Here is a 20309-nt window from a genome sequence, read left to right on the forward strand (position 1 = left end):
TTTGACAAATATTACATATATCTCTGAGGTTGAACACATTTTGACAAATATTGCATAGATCTCAAAGGCTGAACACATTTTGACAAATATTGCATAGATATCAAAGGTTGAACACATTTTGACAAATATTGCATAGATCTCAAAGGTTGAACACATTTTGACAAATATGGCATAGATCTCAAAGGCTGAACACATTTTGACAAATATTGCATAGATCTCAAAGGCTGAACACATTTTGACAAATATTGCATAGGTATCAAAGGCTGAACACATTTTGATCAATATTTCTGGACCTTGAGTTTGATTTTTTTAATCAATGCAAAAATAACTTAAGAGTTGAACACATTTTGACGAATATTGCATACAAGGTTGAACACATTTTGATCAATATTGGAATGATGTACATAGCCAAGGACATTGAATCAATCTTGCATAGATATAGAGTCGAACACATTTTGGCTTATATGCAAAAATAAACAGACTTGAACGAATTTTGACAAATATTGCCTTGATGTAAAAGTTTCAATCCATTTTGACAAAGATGTACGAGGATGAATACATTTTGATCGATATTGCATGAATGTATGAGGTTGTTTGATCTTTATTACATAGATGAACGAGGTTTAACCCATTAACCGATAATTCATGGATGTACTAGGTTGAACCGATTTTTGATCGATATAACATGGATGTACGAGGTTGAACCGATTATGATCGATATTACATGGATGTACAAGGTTGAATCCATTTTGACCGATATAACAAGGAAGTACGAGGTTGAACCGATTTTGACCGATATAACAAGGAAGCACGAGGTTGAACCGATTTTGACCGATATTACATGGAAGCACGAGGTTGAAACGATTTTGACCGATATTACATGGAAACACGAGGTTGAACCGATTTTGACCGGTATAAAATGGAAGCACATGGTTGAACCGAATTTGACCAGTATAAAATGGAAGCACGTGGTTGAACCGATTTTGACAGATATAAAATGGAAGCACGTGGTTGAACCGATTTTGACCAATATTACTTGGAAGCACGAGGTTGAACCGATTTTGACCGATATTACATGGAAGCACGAGGTTGAAACGATTTTGACCGGTATAAAATGGAAGCACATGGTTGAACCGATTTTGACCGGTATAAAATGGAAACACGTGGTTGAACCGATTTTGACAGATATAAAATGGAAGCACGTGGTTGAACGGATTTTGACCGATATTACTTGGAAGCACGAGGTTGAACGGATTTTGACCGATATTACATAGAAGCACGAGGTTGAAACGATTTTGACCGATATTACATGGAAGCACGAGGTTGAACCGATTTTGACCGGTATAAAATGGAAGCACATGGTTGAACCGATCAATGGATACACACACATAGAACACACATAATTCAGAAACATACAAACAAATCTATTTACAAAGTTTTGAACACAATTGGTGGTATCCCCCTTTGAAAAAAGAGAAAAAATACAATATATAGCACTTCTCACATTAAACAATGAATAATTACATTTACAGATTCTGTCAATTTAGAAAGTTTCAAGAAAAACAAAACAAAAAACAAAACAAGATGAGAGGGGCTATTTTGGGCTCTACTTTTTGGGGGCCTATTTTAGGCATTGATTATTGGGCAGATATATTTTGGGCTGTGGTTTGGGAGAATTACTTTGAAGTAATGATTGTTTGGGGCTTCTTAAAATGCCTCTTTAAATAAGGTTTCTTCGCAATAGCAGTATTACTAATTTTACATTTGTATGGATTCTCTCCTATGTGAATTCAAATTTGGCTTTTGAAAAATATGATATTCAAGTGTAAAAGCTGAACCACTTGTCTTCCAATTTGTATGGCTTCTCTCCTGTGTGTATTCTCATATGTGCCTGTAAATCACCTGGCAGAGAAAAATCAGCATCACATATCTCACACTTGTATGGCTTCTCTCCTGTGTGTATTCTCATATGTGTCTAAAATCACCTTTAAGAGAGAAATCAGCATCACATATCTCACACTTGTATGGCTTCTCTCCCGTGTGTATTCTCATATGTGTCTGTAAATCACCTTTAAGAGAGAAATCAGCATCACATATCTCACACTTGTATGGCTTCTCTCCTGTGTGTATTCATATATGTTTTTGTAAATCACCTTTAAGAGAGAAATCAGCATCACGCATATCACACTTGCATGGCTTCTCTCCTGTGTGTATTCATATATGTTTTTGTAAATCATCTTTCAGAGAGAAATCAGCATCACATACTGTATAAGACTTGCATGGCTTCTCTCCCGTGTGTATTCTCATATGTGTCTAAAATCACCTTTAAGAGAGAAATCAGCATCATATATCTCACACTTGTATGGCTTCTCTCCTGTGTGTATTCATATAGTTTTTGTAAATCATCTTTAAGAGAGAAATCAGCATCACGCATATCACACTTGCATGGCTTCTCTCCTGTGTGTATTCATATAGTTTTTGTAAATCATCTTTCAGAGAGAAATCAGCATCACATACTGTATAAGACTTGCATGGCTTCTCTCCTTCGTGTTCGCCTTGCTGACAGAAATCCCAATCATGTCTTACACATGTGTATGGTTACTGCGTGAATTTCTCTCCTGTGTGTATTCTCATATGTTTCTGTAAATCACATTCCTGAGAGATATTACTATTTTAAGTTAGCGCAAAGACATTATGTGATCCGAAGTCGCCAAAAAAAGTTACTTTGTATTTTCAGTTTAAGCAAATGGCTCATATTTTTTCAATATTTTAAAAGGCCACCCTTTAAGCATCTTACAATGAAATATTTATAATATTATATACTAATCAGTGCTTGAAATGTTTAAAGTACTAAACAAGTAAACACATGAAATTTGATGACCCCAGGATCCAGGGACACCTTTAGTGTAGAACACTGTTGAATAAATTAAAATTTCAGTATCTTCAAAGGTTTTGAGCGCAATATAATTTTCCTGAAGGCCAGAAAAAAAGTCTGGACATAATAATTTTGATAAATGATTAAAACTGATGGAGCTCCACAATATAAGGACAGAGCCCAAGACAGACATTCCTCTATATGAATATAGAGTCACCTCGGTCTCAAACCCAGTGAGCCCAGCAAGCCCAGCCCTAGATAATATTATATATCCTGACCAACAAAAAACAAACAGTATCATTGACAGAACATGTAAATATAATATTCAAAGAAAACATAATTTTTAGGATGAATGCAAAACGGATTGAAGTGGGTCTTTACCTAATATCACTTCAAACCTTTTTGCTCTCACTGCTTAAAACATAATAGAGGGCTCAGCGCTTGACAGACATTACTTCCATTTTTATGTGGAATTACTTCAGTCTTCGACCCAGCCCTCAAATTTTAACAAAATCATCAACAGCATTGATGACTACTAACATCTATTTCACCATTCAGAGGCCTTACATCTCATAATATCTTACAGTGACTTCCCTATTTCATGAACACATTTTTACACAATCTTAACATTACTTAACATTTTGGAATGAGTCCGTTACAAAATTTGGTCCCAAAATCCTGTTTTCGCTTCTAAGACTATAAATCTCATGAAAGATTATTTTCAAATAAAAAAACTCTGTGTCTTGTTTACAAAGCGCCAAAAACAGACGCATTAAATTATGAAACGTTCAAAGATCATCACTCCAAAATTAATCTTGTTATAAATATAAATATATATTCTATTTAAGCCCCTGAAATTTTACATAATGCATACTTAATTTCACCACTCCATTCACAAGCCACACATGATTCCTTACGTTCTCCCGCTAGATTTACATATTAGGTTGGATTGAACCCTTCCATTTTTGAATGCATCTTCAACTGAACTTCTACCAGAAGTTTGGATCACTGCAGACGAGCTCTCTAATTCTTTCCAGTTGAGCCAAAACCACCATCGCCTCTCTCTGTGTCGTCCAAACTCTGTCAAAAAACAACAACAACAACATCTTGAGATACAATCACTCAAACCCAGGGAATATTATGTTTATGTCGTCCAAACTCTGTCAAAAAACAACAACATCTTGAGATACAATCACTCAAACCCAGGGAATATTATGTTTATGTCGTCCAAACTCTGTCAAAAAACAACAACAACATCTTGAGATACAATCACTCAAACCCAGGGAATATTATGTTTATGTCGTCCAAACTCTGTCAGAAAACAACAACAACATCTTGAAATACAATCACTCAAACCCAGGGAATATTATGTTTATGTCGTCCAAACTCTGTCAGAAAACAACAACAACATCTTGAGATACAATCACTCAAACCCAGGGAATATTATGTTTATCAGGCCTAATAAAAGTAAAATTGTTCAAGGTAACATCCCCAAAATTATTAGGTAGGGTAGGTCGAGATTTTTTTTTTTAAATATACTTTAATGTTGAAGATCATTTTCTTGCAAATAGCGCAAAAATCTCTCACAAATGTCACTCATATATTGCTGTTGACAGCTTTATTCTGTGAAATTTTTTTTTGACAGTTTATGTTTTAAACAAGAGCTGTCACAGTATGTGACAAATGCCCCTGAATGTGACATTGACCTATGAACAAGGTCAGTACATGAAAAGTTGATCTTGCCTTTTGTGTCAAATACATATGGCAAGTTATTTTAAATTGTCCCGGAACATAAAAAATACCACCCATACTTGACAAATTACACTCTTATGTCCTTATATTCAGCATTCCATTGTGAATAAGGCCAAAAAAAAAATAGGTCTGTTTCCAGTCGCCCGACCGACCCTCTTATTTCAGCGCCGACCCTATACTTTTTATTGGTGTAAAAGTTAACTGCGCACATATTTAGTACTTTTCGGTACTTTCTTTCCGTTAATTTTCTTATCTTTGGTCTCATATCGAATTCGGTAATTTGATAAGCAGTCTATTAAAATGGCGGCACCCATGTCGAGTTCGTCAGTGTTGGGACTGAAATTGAAACGTTGCTCCCACAATAAAACCGATAAAAATATTTTAGTAAGCCTGCCAAACAATAAAAATATTGAAGATGTTTGGCATATCTACCATGATACGAACGTTGGTAAATCGAGCGTGACGATAAAATGCTCTACGGAAATGTCTGGTGCAACAAACTTTGATGTTGAAGGCAGGGTTCTCAATAAGAACCGGCCGCCGGCCAAAATGACCGGTTCAAATGGCATTTGGGCCGGTTCAAAATCGCCTAGTAACAAAAATTAAAAGTTCCCAAATCGTTTACAATTTAAATTTTTAAAATCCGTCAACGAATAAAAAAGTTATTGCCTTTTAAATACGACGACTTGATTAGCGTTCGCCCGGTCCCGCATATTTCTTTACGGCGCCGTTTAATAAACTTCACTAGTCCGTGTAGATAGACGATTGATAAAACGCTTGGAAGCAAGCGTCTCATTTTAGTAAAAATGAAGAAAAGAAAAATACACGATTTCTTTCACCCTGTGTCGAGTGAGTATAAGATAAAAATGAAATAAAACAGTTGCATTTATGAATTTTGTGTTCTGTTTATTGTTTCACGTTCGATTTCCACCGTTTATTTTGTTTGAAGTTTTGATCGTTGTTTATTCCGTACAAGATGCATTATTACGAAGATTTGATAAGGAGGTAAGTTTACTCTATTATCATTATCATTATTCTGTATAAATCGTAGCAATATTAAAGACTCACCAAATATAAAGTGGGTTGGGTAAGGTAAATTTTTAAATTTTTGCTTAAACTTCAATTTTAATACAAATTTGCAACTACATGATGTCAAAATTAGACAGTGTGTCCCATTTATAAGAAAACATTTTGATTGCAAGTGTTTTGAACAAAACAAAAAAAAAGTAAAAAAGATAGTGTACTTTTGATTTCAGTTGCATTTGCAGCAAGCTAATCATTGACTAATTTTTTTATTGAAAGTGAATTGTTTCCTTTTTTATTTTAAGACACATTGATGTAAATTTTACTGACATTTTAAAACTGTCATGTCAGTACCAAGTTAAAGTGGTATTAATGAAATGTAAAATGTGCCATTTCCTGCATTTTTATATTATTTCAGACAGTACTTGTTGAGGGGGAGGGGGACTACTACTCTTCCAGTTCATCGGATGAGGACAGTGACATGTGTTAATAACAGGGATAAGCGTAATGAATACTGTTCTTATTAATTCAATGTGCCTTATGTATTTTCACAGTACAATTGCATTGTAGTTTTGTTAATACATTGTATATGGTGTTGAAAATACAATTTTCAAATGGATATTTTGTTGTTGAAATTTGGTAAATAAATATAATTGCATTATGATATATATAGATCCTGATACAACTACTGCTCTGCAGTACTTGTATCTGCATATTTAGGGGATATTACTTATAAAATTGCACTTGAAAGGGGTGATTTAAAAGGCATTCAAATAACCCCAGAATGCAGGAAATGACGCGCTCACATAAAAAAAAAATTACCCCCCCAATTTGGGCCTGTTACTTTTTATAAACGGCCTGTTCACTGAAAAGTTATTGAGAACCCTGGAAGGTATAGTGTTTGTATTTTGGCAAACCATATATTTTTCGTTCAAATTTCAAAATAATGGCCATGTTTTTAAGATATCACCTGCAATGAATTACTGTGTCTTATCAACTAAACTTGTATTTGTCTTTTTGTCACTGTCATATTCTGCTATTAACGTTAATTCTGCAAAGCTTGTGAAAATAAGTTTGTTCTGGTACTTCGTTGGAATGAGCTTCGGTAGGAAATTATTCGGCCTGAAAACACTTGTAGAAGGACTTTTATTTAATATAAAATTTAAAATAATTCCCAAATTGTATTAAATTTCCTTGGTACAATTTTTAAAGGAGTTCCACTTTAAAGGAATTAAAAATAAACAAGTTTTTGATGTTGCTTTTATAAAGGTAGTATGACAAATTTTGATATCAGTGTTACCAAACCTCAGGTTTAAACTCCAAATAAGTCAGATAACCAGTACCTAATTATCACTTTCAAATAGTTAGTGTCTTAAATTTAGTACTAAACATATTTTTGAGATTTAAATAAGAAATTAAGTTTCATACTCTTAATTCAGTTGAGAATGGAAACGCTTTGTGAACACGGGTCAGGTGTACTTCGGAGATCATTGAAGTGACAAAAACAGCTTCTGACAATGTTTGGAATTTTAATATTCTATCAAATATAAGAATAGCATTATAGCACAAATGTGAAATTGGTAAATATGAAAAATTGACAAATCTGAGGCACTCTTTTTCGACATCTGTCATACAGACAAACATGTTCAACAATACATGCATTTATATTCTAGAAAATGTATATCTATACATTATAATTAATACACATTATACAGTTCTTAATAAATGAATGGACTTGTATTTACATTTTATGCTTTAGTACCTTTTAAAATTGTCTCATACGCAGTTAATATGGTTGTTTTTGAATAAAAGTCAGCCGCCTTCTATTCTAGAACACCCCCCCCCCCCAAAAAAAATAAATAAAAAAATGCCTACCTACCTACCCTCTTTTTTTGGGGAAGGAGACCGGAAACGAACCTATTTTTTTTTTTGGCCTAAACACTAAGTGTATCTTTCACCTTAGAGGTAGGTAGAACGGGTCTTGCACGCGACACATCATCGTGGTATGTCAAACACATGTGGCAAGTCATTTTAAAATCAGTCTATACAAGAGGAAGTTACAGCCCGGACACGACAACCTATACTCTAATGGCCTTATATGCAGCATTCCATTGTGAATAAACACCTAAGTGTGACTTTGACCTTGGAGGTAGGTACACGGGTCTTGCACGCGACACATCATCGTGGTATGTCAAACACATGTGGCAAGTCATTTTAAAATCAGTCTATACAAGAGGAAGTTACAGCCTGGACACGACAACCTATACTCTAATGGCCTTATATGCAGCATTCCAATGTGAATAAACACTAAGTGTGACCTTGATCTTTGAGGTAGGGACACGTCGTCTTAATATGTCGAACACATGTGGCAAGTTATTTAAAAATATATCCATATATGAGAAAGTTACAGCCCGGACATGACGACCTATACTCTATGTCCATATATGCAGCATTCCATTGTGAATAAACACCTAAGTGTGACTTTGACCTTGGAGGTAGGTACACGGGTCTTGCACCCGACACGTCGTCTTGGTATGTGGAACACATGTGGCAAGTTATTTTAAAATCTGTCCATACAAGAGAAAGTTACAGCCTGGACACGAGTTATTGAGCCCGACACACGGACTGACAGATGGTGCGATTATAATATGCCCACCTTTGGGGGCATAGAAAGTGTTTATGATGAGAAGACTGATGTTAATTACTAGTGTAGGACAAAATCCCTCCCACTCATTTTTGTATAGGTGGACATTATCCCCCCTCCATTTTTTTCAAGGCGGATATAATCCCTCCCATCGTTTTAACAAGGCGGACATAAGACCTTTAACTGTTTTAATCTACATATTAAACCGCAGAGTAGTATAGCCCTCCTTATTCTTCGAATAGTCAAGCTAAAAATTGTAGAATGTAGTTACCGTTTCTTCCACGAGCTCCGGCAGGGCGATTCTCTCACATATCAGTTGAGCAATACGGTCACCAGCCTTCACTGAAAATCAATGACAGCTGAGTAAGAAGAGTTAACTGGCAAGTTGTCACAGTTTTGACATTATAAGGATTTACTATGACAATCAAAAGCAGAGCTCTAGGGGCCAGTTTCAGTAAAGATCTTTGTCTATTTAAGTTGTTATTGAAACAATATTGTCATTATTTCATTATTTTGCTACATATTTGTGTGATTAAACTTGATAAAAAAATGAACACTAACTTGATGAAATAAAACCCAAATTCAATGTATTTGACATTGGTGATGTTTATACAGATTTAAGGTTATTTAAGTTACGACTAAAAACCCTTTATCAAAAAGACTTCCTGATGCAGTATATATATATATATTAAGAAATGGAACACTTTAGGGGAAAGTACAAGTTGAAGCATTTGGAATGGGGCCAAACTTATGCCTAAACTTGGTCTAAAAAACACACCTAAAGAGTCATTTTAAATCTGTTAACTATTTCTATATGGGCCTTTGATAACAACACAATTCAACTATCACAACCCCCTCACCTTCAAACTCGTTCTCTCCAAAGTTGAACATGATGACGCCAACATTGCCTCTGTAGTCTTGGTCAATCACACCAGCTGAAAGAAAAACACAATTACGTTTCATACCCCCAAGCAGTTCGTACATGCCATATTCCCTGGCGGGGAAAAAATTCCCCTGGAATTTCGATCCTTACTTTGTTTCCTAGTACGGTATAAAAATCTCCCAGATTTTGTATGTAGGTATATATTTCTTTAGTCCTTGCGGTCAAGGATAACCCGTGAAAGTGCAAGCACCTATTTCCAATGGGGTCCTTTGTTTTTGCTGAAGGGACACCACCCTGAAGAGACAGTGATGGGATACAAGGAAGTCCAGGTGCAATACCCTAGCTCTTTTTCGAAGAGACTCCTGGATTCTTTGACGTGTTCGGTAAAAAGCACCGATACACGGGGTACAACTTTCCTGGGTTAAACCAGTACTGAGTACACCACTTTTACAAGCACTACCCTTTAAATGCCGAGCGCCAGGCAAGAGAGCTACTTGTACCAACTTTTAACGTCTTCCTGGTATGACGCGGCCAGGGAAAAAACCCACGACCTCCCACTTCGTAGGCAGAGCTTTACCACTAGGCCACGGTATATTTTTTTTTATACTTCTGTATCATACATACAAAAAGGTAAAGGTTTTCATAGCAATAAATATATTTGTATATTGATTTTGTATCTTTGTAACTTGTAACTTTGTGTCTTATATCTTTTCTCTCTTTTCAGGTAATACGTACTTGCATCTTAAATTATTTTGATATTTTGCAAAACTCCCAAGTTAAACAAAATTAGTTGATGGACAAGAGAATGCAAGAAAAATGAGATTTTTAATGCCCAAAGAAATTTAATAAAGTATGCAACATTACTGACAGCTGGTACAATGGCTGTTCGATTTTGTAAATTAAAATGGCAAATTTTTCAAATTCCCCGGGCAGGTCGATTCGAACCGAAAATCTGAAAATCTGATTCAAATTGAATGCAAGTGATGCCTGCCCAAAGCAAGAGTAAACAGTTTAGAACCAGGCTGAAGGTGTTTTAAAGCTGCACTCTCATAGATTGACCCTTATTTTTTGTCTTAGAATCAGTTAATTTTTGTGTAAATGTCTGGAAACCAGCAATCTAAGATTGCTGACAAAAGATCAGATCGCTACTTTCCATATAATTTTACTGTTTACATAGTAATACTTTTAACCAAAAAACATTTAATTTTTGAACGTAAATATGAAGGCTGCGATCTGATCTTATGTCAAACATTTTGCTTTCCAGACATTAATGCAAAAATTAGCTCAAGACACAAAGTTAAAAAGTTGTCAAAACGTTCTCAGAGAGAGTGCAGCTTGAAAAAAAAAGTCCAAGGTATTTCTACCTAAAATGTTAATGGCATCTATTTATACATGTCTACCTTTAGAATAACATTTTCAATCTGAAATTTTAGCTCTCAATATTAATTTCAGGATTATTCCTGATCTGTACATCTATAACCAAAGCTATGGAAAAGTTTTTTTACTTAAAAGAGTATGTTACACCCTTATGCAATTTAGTCAAGTTTATGGTACACCCTTGGGCCTAAAAAAACAACATTTGGTTCGGGTTACCCGACCCTACCTAGAGAATAGGCACCGACCCTACCGTTTTTATAGTCAGTTTGAAAAAAATAATCCTTTTTTTTTTTTCAATATGTAGTTAAATCCCTTAAATGCTTATATAGATGATAACTTTTACACCATTATCCAATGATGAAAATGACATTCTTATATAAAGCCTAATATCAAAAAAGCCTACCTACCCTACCTATTTTTGAAAAGGATGTAACCCTAACCAAACAATTTTCTTTAGGCCTTGGGTCATTCATTAAAGTGTAATGGGGATTTCTCAAGTGCACAAACCAGTTTAACATTTAGTCAAACCTATTTATTTCTTTAATCGTACTGGTACGCACAGCTGTTTGATTTTATGTTGTAATTGGCGATTTTTAAAGTGTATTTACGCCCATTACGACCCGTATCTGTATCTCTGTATAACGTATAAACTTTGGAAAAAACGACCCCTGTTACCTCCGACATCAATAAAATGCTTGTGTGCCAGGCCAGATCTTGGGGCTGAAAAAGAAAAAGTAGGACGTGAACTTTTTGAAAGGAAAACATATGCTGACTATTCAGAGCAAAAAACCTGTCCATTAAATTTGGAAACAAACTGACTAAAATTGTTAGGGGTTTGGTCTGTCTCTCGGAAAGTTTTCAAGTTTTGTAATAAAATAATGAAGATGTAATGCACCAGTCAATTGTAACCACGGCCCCCCCAGGTCCGGAGGTATACTGGGGATAGCCGGGGAAATGAGCCGTGTTTTTACCTTCCAGGTGGCCCTGCAGTGCCGGGTGAATGTAGTGGTTTTGTCCTTGCGTCAAAAATAGCGGGGAATGGGGCCTTACCCAGGGTCCCTGGGGTGTGGGAGCATTTGGCGGGGATTTTACCAGCAGGCTGTCAAGGGTCAAAGACCACGCTATTCCCTGGATTTGGGGGGGCCGTGGTTACAATTGACTGGTGCATAATGCTTACATCACTTTTTTTTGGTCAAATTTAACTTTCAGCTGAGTGTTGATGTCAGGATGAGTACTAAACTACTCACATCAAGCAGTGTTATCCCTTTTCAGTACATTACAAAGTCACCACAGTGAATCACTCAATGATTTTAAAACGCTAAAAACACAATCTGAATGTTTGCGATAAGCATCGACAGGTAAATTGCCAAAATTTCCAAATGTTCCAAACTCCAATCTTACCTTTTGGAACATGCTATGCGATTACTAAAAAACCAGTACAGGTACGGTCCGAGAAATACACATTGCCATAAATTTTACCAATAACAATTTTAGTAAGGAGTCAGGACTGTCAAAAAATGGTGATATTTAGATTTAATTCGGCCGATAGCCCAATTGACTGACACTTTTTCTAATTTTCGCCAAATCTGATTGAAAAGAAAACATTGAATGTTAGTTATAAATCTTGAAACATTTTTTGTAATCTTTATTAGAAATCAAAAAGAATCCTGGTAAACACATCCCTGGCAGGAGTAAAAACCTCGAAGGAATGTTGAAAATTTATGTTCGGAGGGGCCCAACTTTTCAATGCAAGAATTTAGGCTGGTGATTTAAATGGCTGTACTCATAATATTAAGCTATCTTCTTTTATTACATACCAACTCGTCCATAGCAGCCGTCGGGCAGGGCGATCTGTATGTCTGTCTTCACGAGAGCCTTGCCCTTCGCTGGGATAATCATGTCGTAGGCACTGAAATAAGATTCATTTACAGGCCTTTTTTCTAAAGGTCCCACGGGTCCCATTCGGACCCATTCCCAAAGCCAAAATAGCTTTTTTTTTCCCAATCTGTACAAAAAATTCCCAATTAAAAAAGAAAAGTTTGTTCTGTGACCGAGTTTTTACCATTTTAGATTGACATATGGCACATTTATTTCAGGAAAATTTTAAAAAATCATTATGCATAAATGGTTAAACTGATACTAGTTCAGTTTTTCTAAACAATGACCCCAAACCTGCTCATCATAAGAGACAGAGAAAACTATAACATTCCTAAGTTTTTGGCTTCGTGCCAGCAATTTTGTTCCGAAATTGACGCATTTTACGACGAAAATTTTCCCAAATTGTACAGGGTCTTTTTCCCAAAATAGACAGAAAAAGCCCTGATTTAAAAGATGCATTTATATTCAGACATATATTCCAAGGAAGTAGTAAGTATATTCTACAGCTTAGAAAGGTAAAAAGATCCTGAAAGCTGACTAGGCCTAAAAAAAAATAATGTCCGTTTCAGGTTACCCGACCCTACCTATAAAAATGCGCCGACCCTAACTCTTTTTTTTCCATTTCTGAGCAAAATAATATTTGTAAGCGAATAGAGAGTTACGAAGGGCGGATAAATGCAGATTTTAATCAGAATTATTTTTAAGAAAGTCAGGCAATGACAGCAATGTAGGAAAGACTGCCATAAGCAAGAAAACACTGAACTTACGACAGATTTAAAAAATAAATAAAAATCCCTTCCTACCCTACCTAGAAATTTTGGGAAGGTTACCCTAAACAAACTCTTTTTTTTGGCCCTATGAACATTGATTCAACACTTAAAAGAATGATCTAATAGCAAAACCCTTGGCCCCTAAAAAAGCTTTGGTTAGGGTTACTTTTGGTTCAAAAGCAGGCAGGGTAGGTAAGACTTTTTATTTTTTTTATCAGGCTTTATATAAGAACATTTTAATCATCATTTTAGAATGGTGTTAAAATGTTATTCTGAATAAAGCTTTAAAGATTTTAAACTGCATATTCAAACAGACTTAAAAAATATAAATATATATATATATTTTTTTTTTAATATGTTTTAACCAACTACCCATAATAACGATAGGGTTGGTGCCCATTCTGTAGGTAGGGTCGGGTAACCCAAACCAAATGAATTTGGTGGAACATGGAAAATGGAATATGAAGAAGCAAAAAGGCAAGTTCTGAAGTAAACCTGGGAGGAAAAGCAAGCCAGCTGTGGGGGTTAAACCCAGAGTTGTGGAACACTAGCTGGGGTGTCTAACCAACTAAGGTAACCAGGCAGCTGGTTCTTACCCACACACTACACTTTCACCCAATTAACCTTCCAGGCCAATCCAGTCATTTCTGCCTTTTATTCGACACCAGTAAGGCCAGAGTTTTTATATATTTAGATTTACGGGAGCGCCGTACCTAAATATTGCAAAACCAAAACAAATTTCGTAGTTTTATTTTTATTTTTTCCGACGAACGTTGCTCCAATGTCAAGAAGAAAATAAAATTAGTGTTCTATAACCCTTTTCTCAGAAGCAACTGGTGTACCAATTGTCATTAATTATCGGTCTTTTTACTTCAATACCACGTAAACCAGTCGAAAATACGCGGTGGAAACAACAGGTACCCGTAACCATAACAACGTCCTGTCAAAAGTGAAAGTAGTCAATGTCATTACCCTTATTTCTCGCAATTTCTGCAGCTATACTAGAAAGGTTTTACTATCAAGACGTTCCGATGTTTATGTTTCTTTATTGAAATCAAACCGTAGAGAACTTGAGGCTTGTATATTGTGATTTTTTGTAGATCTAGTATGTTGTTCGCGATTCATGGAATGATTGCGCAACTTCCGGTCAAAATAAGGAGACAGAAATTCATGGGTTCTGTATTTGTCATTTGAAACTAAGTCGTTGGCGAACGTCGTATATTAACAAGGATAAATTGGATTACAGCGCAAATATGCAAAGCTTCTGACAAACACAAACTGCAAAATGATATCGGGTTCATCATAGTCAAAATGGATATTTTTTCTGAATTTGACTCTGAGGAGCATTGAACACACAGCTTCACGGTCACATATTTGAAGCAAAAACACAAGGTATTTTCTAACGTTCGAGTTGTTAATTTGTTTAATAATGAATTAAAATTGAGATCGTTATAAAATACTGAAAATGATGTAATAATAACATAGTGTTTGTTTCTGATAAGACAGAAAAAATCGGAACATAAGATCATATTAGGCAGTCAGTGCAAGAAGTCAAACTGATCGGTTGCTAATGTGTCAAGGGCATCCCAATAGCTAGAACTAAAAGGATATTGTTCAGGATAAATTCTAAAATCAGTTTTTAGACCATTTATTTGGAAACTTATTTGACACTTGTCAAATTTATTTTAATGCTCCCGAATTTTCTTTGGTGAAGTACCTAAATGTAGTTTACAGATTGATTCTGACTGTCTATGCATCCGTAAGCCCTGTCAAACATCGAAGTGAAGAGGTTTATCCATCAGGGCTTAGACTATGTTTGGTTATATTTTCTATATGAATACCACATTACCGTAAATGGTCACGGTGCTATTTGTTAAAGACAGAAAAAAAACATTTGACCTCCTTTCCGTGTCTTAAATTTTGTTCATTGTTTGATCACTTCACTATCAAAATGAGATGCTTATATTGTGGGCATAAGGTTAGAAATGGCCATTTAAACTTCTTTTATACACTGACATGTTTCATAAAATCTATGGGTTGATAATATATGCATCACATATATGCATAGATGCATTTGAACAAATATATATTTAACTATTAATTTCAATAAGCGCTTGAACTGTGTTAAGGTAAATATTTTCAGTCTTTAAAAGGATCTTTAATTATGCTTTTGAAACTTTATGGTGGTCTTTCACCCTTTGTTCAGCCTATGAAATAGCTGACACAAGTAAGGTGTGTTTTGTCTTCATGATATAAGAAGATTTAAAAAAAAAAAAATCGAAGAAAAATCCATTTTATTTTTTATTTATTTCACCTTCGGGACATTTTAATTTTATTTTTATTTCCTCCTCCTTAACCCAACTTTTTGAAAAATCTCCCATAAATCTAAAGATAAAAAAACTCTGGCCTAAAGTTAACCTTGGAGGAAAAATACGCAAGTTGTGGTCCTAAATACCACAGCTTACAGTGCTCCAGCTAGGCCGTTTTTCAATGGCGCAGCGACCGTGCCCCTTTTCTTACCGCCCTGCCCCCTTTCTGAGTAGTGCCCTTTTCACAAATACTCTATTAGGGCCAATTATTCCGTTAGTGCCCTTTTTACTATTGAAATCATTATGAAAGAGCAGCAGCCCTTAATCCGCTGTCATAATTTAGACAAATTACGTATTATTTATGATAATAGTGTTCCCGCTAGGCGTCACCATGCCCCCATTGTCTGCTTAAAATATGCCGTACTGCCCTTTCATCTTCCCATGTGCTTTGTCCAAGTCATATGACAGCTAAGTGTGTATTTGTGTAGTGAGCAGACGACCTGTGTATTCATAATCGGTCATCTTCTAATCCAATAATTAGATAGAGCCAAATACGGAAACATCGGCAGGAGGTGGGGCTATTGCATGTCAGCCAATCAGAATATACATTGAGAACTCGTTCATTCAATCATGAAAATTCGTTAAAATGCGATAGAAAATGTGAAAGGATGGTGAAAAATGTTGTCAAGCACAAATCTTTAAAAATAATTGTTAATTGTATTGTACTGTCGATATTCGCCATTTTAATTAAAAATTGTTGATTTGAAGCAGACGGTCACTGCCGATTTGAAAACATAAGAAAGGTGGCGCTGACACAATCAAATACATCACCTTTTCAGTAAAAGTTTTGAAAGTTTATTTGTAAAATATTCATGATGAAAATTTCTTAGTTACCCACAAAAATATGTTGATGTTTTATGTAGCATTTATCTATCATGTCCACGATCTTGTCAAAATTCGCCGAAACCGCCATTTTGTCAGAACGATTTTCTGAGTTATTTTATCAATGCTCTATGTTTTATAAGTGATTTTTAAACCAGGGAAGTGATTTTTATTGTCATTTTATTCTAAAACATCAGCATATTAAACATTATTTTACCAAAGACAATTAAATAACAGCCAGGCTGAATGTAACCTTCCTACCCAATTGCGATCGTACCAAACTAAGATTCGTCCCCTACATATTTGTTTTTTTTTGTGTATCTATTTATTTGATTGCTTCAAATGTTTAACTGTGTTTGTTTTTTTCTTCATTTTACATAATTTTTAGGAGAAATATGTGACATTGCACTAAAGAAGACTCCAGACAAGTACAATCATACTACCACAGACAAAAAGACAAATTTTAATTTTGATATTAAAACACACCCTTCTAATTTTAGAGAAAAAAACTACACCATTTTGTATAAGTCTGAAACTCATGGAAAATGATTTAAATTGAGTATGTAAACAAAACAAATTCTAGGGGGAGACCCCCCCCCCCAAAAAAAACACCTTGTGACAGGGGTGGACCCCTTCCACGATCACCCCCAATGCAGGGGTGTAGAAATGTTTTGAAGTAGCAGGGAAGATCCCAAAAGTAGGTGGGGGTGGGGTAGTCTGGGTGTCCTTCCCCAGTTAGGGTCAAAGGGCCAATGCCCCTTGTGGGATTGATTTTAAGCCCCTTTTAACCAAAATTTCTAAGGTTGGACTGTTCTGGTGCATGTTTATTTTGTAACAAGGAAACAGGGAAACTTCTGTACTTGAATATGATACTGAATCTGAGAACAACCCCACTGATCTGAGTTTTACCCCCCACCCCCGACCAGTGAGGGCCAACTAATAAAACAAACAACTGTCAAATGCAGATTCAGGATACTATTTTAACATTCCAGACCACATGCCTTGTCATTTGCTACCAATTCCCTCCTAATCGTATGTGTACCTTCTTCTCTACCACTTATTATCAGCCACTGAATCTCTGTGATACTCTGAAAATTAAACATCTAACTTCATTTTCTGTGGTTCTAGCTAATTCCGTTTTAATAACAACCAAAAGAAATTATAATCTGGACACTTTGTGACGTTTATTAAAAGCGTACGAAATTTCACCAAAGGTACATGTAAAATTCATCAAAATAATGGATTATTTTTAGCAGTGACATCACCGCAAGCTTGTTTCATTTTGTTAAACATCCGGATAACACGCGTATAAAAAAAGGAATGTTGCGTAAATGGTAATAGGACTAACAGAAGGCCAGACACGCTCATGTTGCAAACTTACTACGCTTTTTGGTGTCTGGAAAAAAATATTCTTTTTTTCACCCTCCATTGCTTCGCTAATCATAAACTTCAAAACATCCCCATGGGGGATGCGACTAATGAGTTCATGTATCGAGCCAATGTTATTGTATTCGGAACGCTGGGAAACCCAAACCTAGAACTTGAAAACATCCCAGAGGGGGATGGGACTAATGACGTCACGAATCGAGCTAATGCTGCATTGTAGTCCGAACGCGTGGAAACCAAAATAAACAATACCATCAATCAGGGTTTTAAACTTATGTAAACATAAAAACATGACAAAAAAATAACAGATTTTTTTTTGATGATGCGGGGATAAATAGCCGGGTGAAGTTGCTAAAGTAACCGGGTTATTTTACCGGCTTCCGGCCCATTTCTACACCCCTGGCAATGGCGCCTACACGACTCATGTAGCTTGCCATTTTCAAAACTCCACCCTGCCCTTTTTAAATCCTGGCTGGAGCACTGTTACAGATCACTAGTACCGAAATTCCAACTGAGTTAACCAGTTTGTTCTTTCCTCGTTCTGGCTTCCTTAAAGCTGCACTCTCAAAGATTGACAGTTATAACAACTTTTTTTATTGTTAGTCTTGGAATGAGCAAATTTTTGCGAAAATATCTGCAAACCAGTGATAAAAAAACTGCTGACAAAAGATCCGATCAAAGATTTTCATATTTATGTTTAATGGCTCAAAGCGTTACCATTTTGCGCACAGTGGTCAGAAATTGGCTCATGGTGAGCATTATTTGATAAGCATAAAGAGAGCTGAATTTTATACCTCCTGTACCATGTGCATAGGAGTGTTACTAACAGTTTAAAGAAAAATGCACAAAACAGATTTTGACCTTACACAATACAATACACAAATATATTTATACATATTCGGTTTAAAAGCTCACATGAGCTTATGCACCAGTCACGGCCCCCAGGTCGAATAGCCGGGACTTTGACTTTCGGTCCAGCCAACCCCGGGTAAAATCCCCGCACTGCAGATGGTTAAACCCCGGCCAAATTCCCCCGCACCCCAGTGACTCTTTATTAGGCCCAACCTCGGCTTAATCTGGCGCTATGACAAAACTACAGTGGTCACCCGGCCCTGCGGGGCCACCTTGAAAGTAAAAACACGGCCCTTTTTCCCGGTATACCCCCGGACATAGGGTGGCCGTGGTTACAACTGACTGGTGCATTATGTTGTATTGTTTGTATCTTGTCGACTCAAAATAAAATGTATCTATTTTATCTTACCTATACAAATCGTATCCTGCCGCCAATTTCGATCCGCGAGTGGGTGTCAAGGCTTTCTGGGTTAATTTCGCAAACCTCAGAGTAATTCGGTTCGTCATGGTGCAGGGTTTCTTTGCTAAAGGTTCGGCGACCTCTTCAAACTGTGTTTCAGCTTCAACCGGCATTGTTTTAAGACAATTATCGACGAAAATATGTTTTCCGACTTGCCTCCCCGAATGTGTTGTTGTTAAATTTAAGCGGGAATACAGTGGACGAGTGCGCATGCGCAAGGCGGTGTGAGGTGATACAGGAATCCAGTGGATTTCCACTCAAAACGTGAAATCCACTCAGAACTCAGTTATTTTAATTAATAATTTATTTTTTATGTATACCTATTAGAAAGTGCCTCATGAACGGTTTATATTTCAAATTTTATTGAAATTGGTCAAAAAATAAAGAAGTTAGAGCAATTTTTCATTTTTTTCCAAAAATAGATCGAAAATCGAGGTGAAATCCAGATTCCGATAAGTGAAATCCACTCAGAACTAAGTTATTTTAATTAATATTTTTATTTTTTGTATAAATATTGGAAAGTGCCTCATGAAGAGTTTATATTTCAAATTTTATTGAAATTGGTAAAAAAATAAAGAAGTTAGAGCAATTTTTCATTTTCTTCCAAAAATAGATCGGAAATCGAGGTGAAATCCAAATTCCGATAAGTGAAATCCACTCATAACTCATTAATTTTAATAAATAATTTTCTGTTTTTTTGTATATTTATTAGAAAGTGCCTCATAAAAGGTTTATATTTCAAATTTTATTGAAATTGGTCAAAAAATGAAAAAGTTAGAGCAATTTTTCGAAAATAGATCGGAAATCGAAGTGAAATCCACATTTTGACAAGTGAAATCCACTTTTCCAGACGTGAAATCCACTCATAACTCATTTATTTTTAACAAATTATTTTTTTGTTGAACATATAATTGAAAAGGCTACATAATGGTTTATATTTCAAATTTTATCCAAATTGATCCAAAAATAAGAAAGTTGAAGTTATATTGTGAGGGCGTTCTGTTGTGTATGCATAATTGTTCATTTTTTTTTCATGATAAACGCAATATCCATACACATCCAGGCCATACCACGTGGAGGCGCCCTTTTTTTGATATCATGAAACCCTTCTTGTAATGATCCACACAGATCGCCATCAATGTCAAATTGTTCAGCCGGCGAAAGACTAGCAGTAACATTAGAAACATCATCACACGACGTGTTTTGATGTTCTGTTGG

At 35.7% G+C, this 20309-nt stretch overlaps 1 protein-coding gene across 1 annotated transcript; it reads right to left on the reverse strand.

Moving 5' to 3' along the window:
- Positions 1 to 1981: 1981 nt before the first annotated feature.
- LOC128222116 (deoxyuridine 5'-triphosphate nucleotidohydrolase-like) lies at positions 1982 to 19271 on the reverse strand. Its single transcript, XM_052930974.1, has 6 exons — positions 19041 to 19271; positions 12372 to 12463; positions 11230 to 11274; positions 9155 to 9229; positions 8566 to 8636; positions 1982 to 3955 (listed from the first exon to the last, which is right to left on the reverse strand). Exons 1-6 carry the CDS (start codon positions 19202 to 19204, stop codon positions 3899 to 3901), a joined length of 504 nt encoding a protein of 167 aa, XP_052786934.1. The 5' UTR covers positions 19205 to 19271; the 3' UTR covers positions 1982 to 3898.
- Positions 19272 to 20309: the final 1038 nt, after the last annotated feature.

The sequence above is a fragment of the Mya arenaria genome, chromosome 16, assembly GCF_026914265.1.
Source record: "Mya arenaria isolate MELC-2E11 chromosome 16, ASM2691426v1".
Lineage (NCBI taxonomy): Eukaryota > Metazoa > Mollusca > Bivalvia > Myida > Myidae > Mya > Mya arenaria.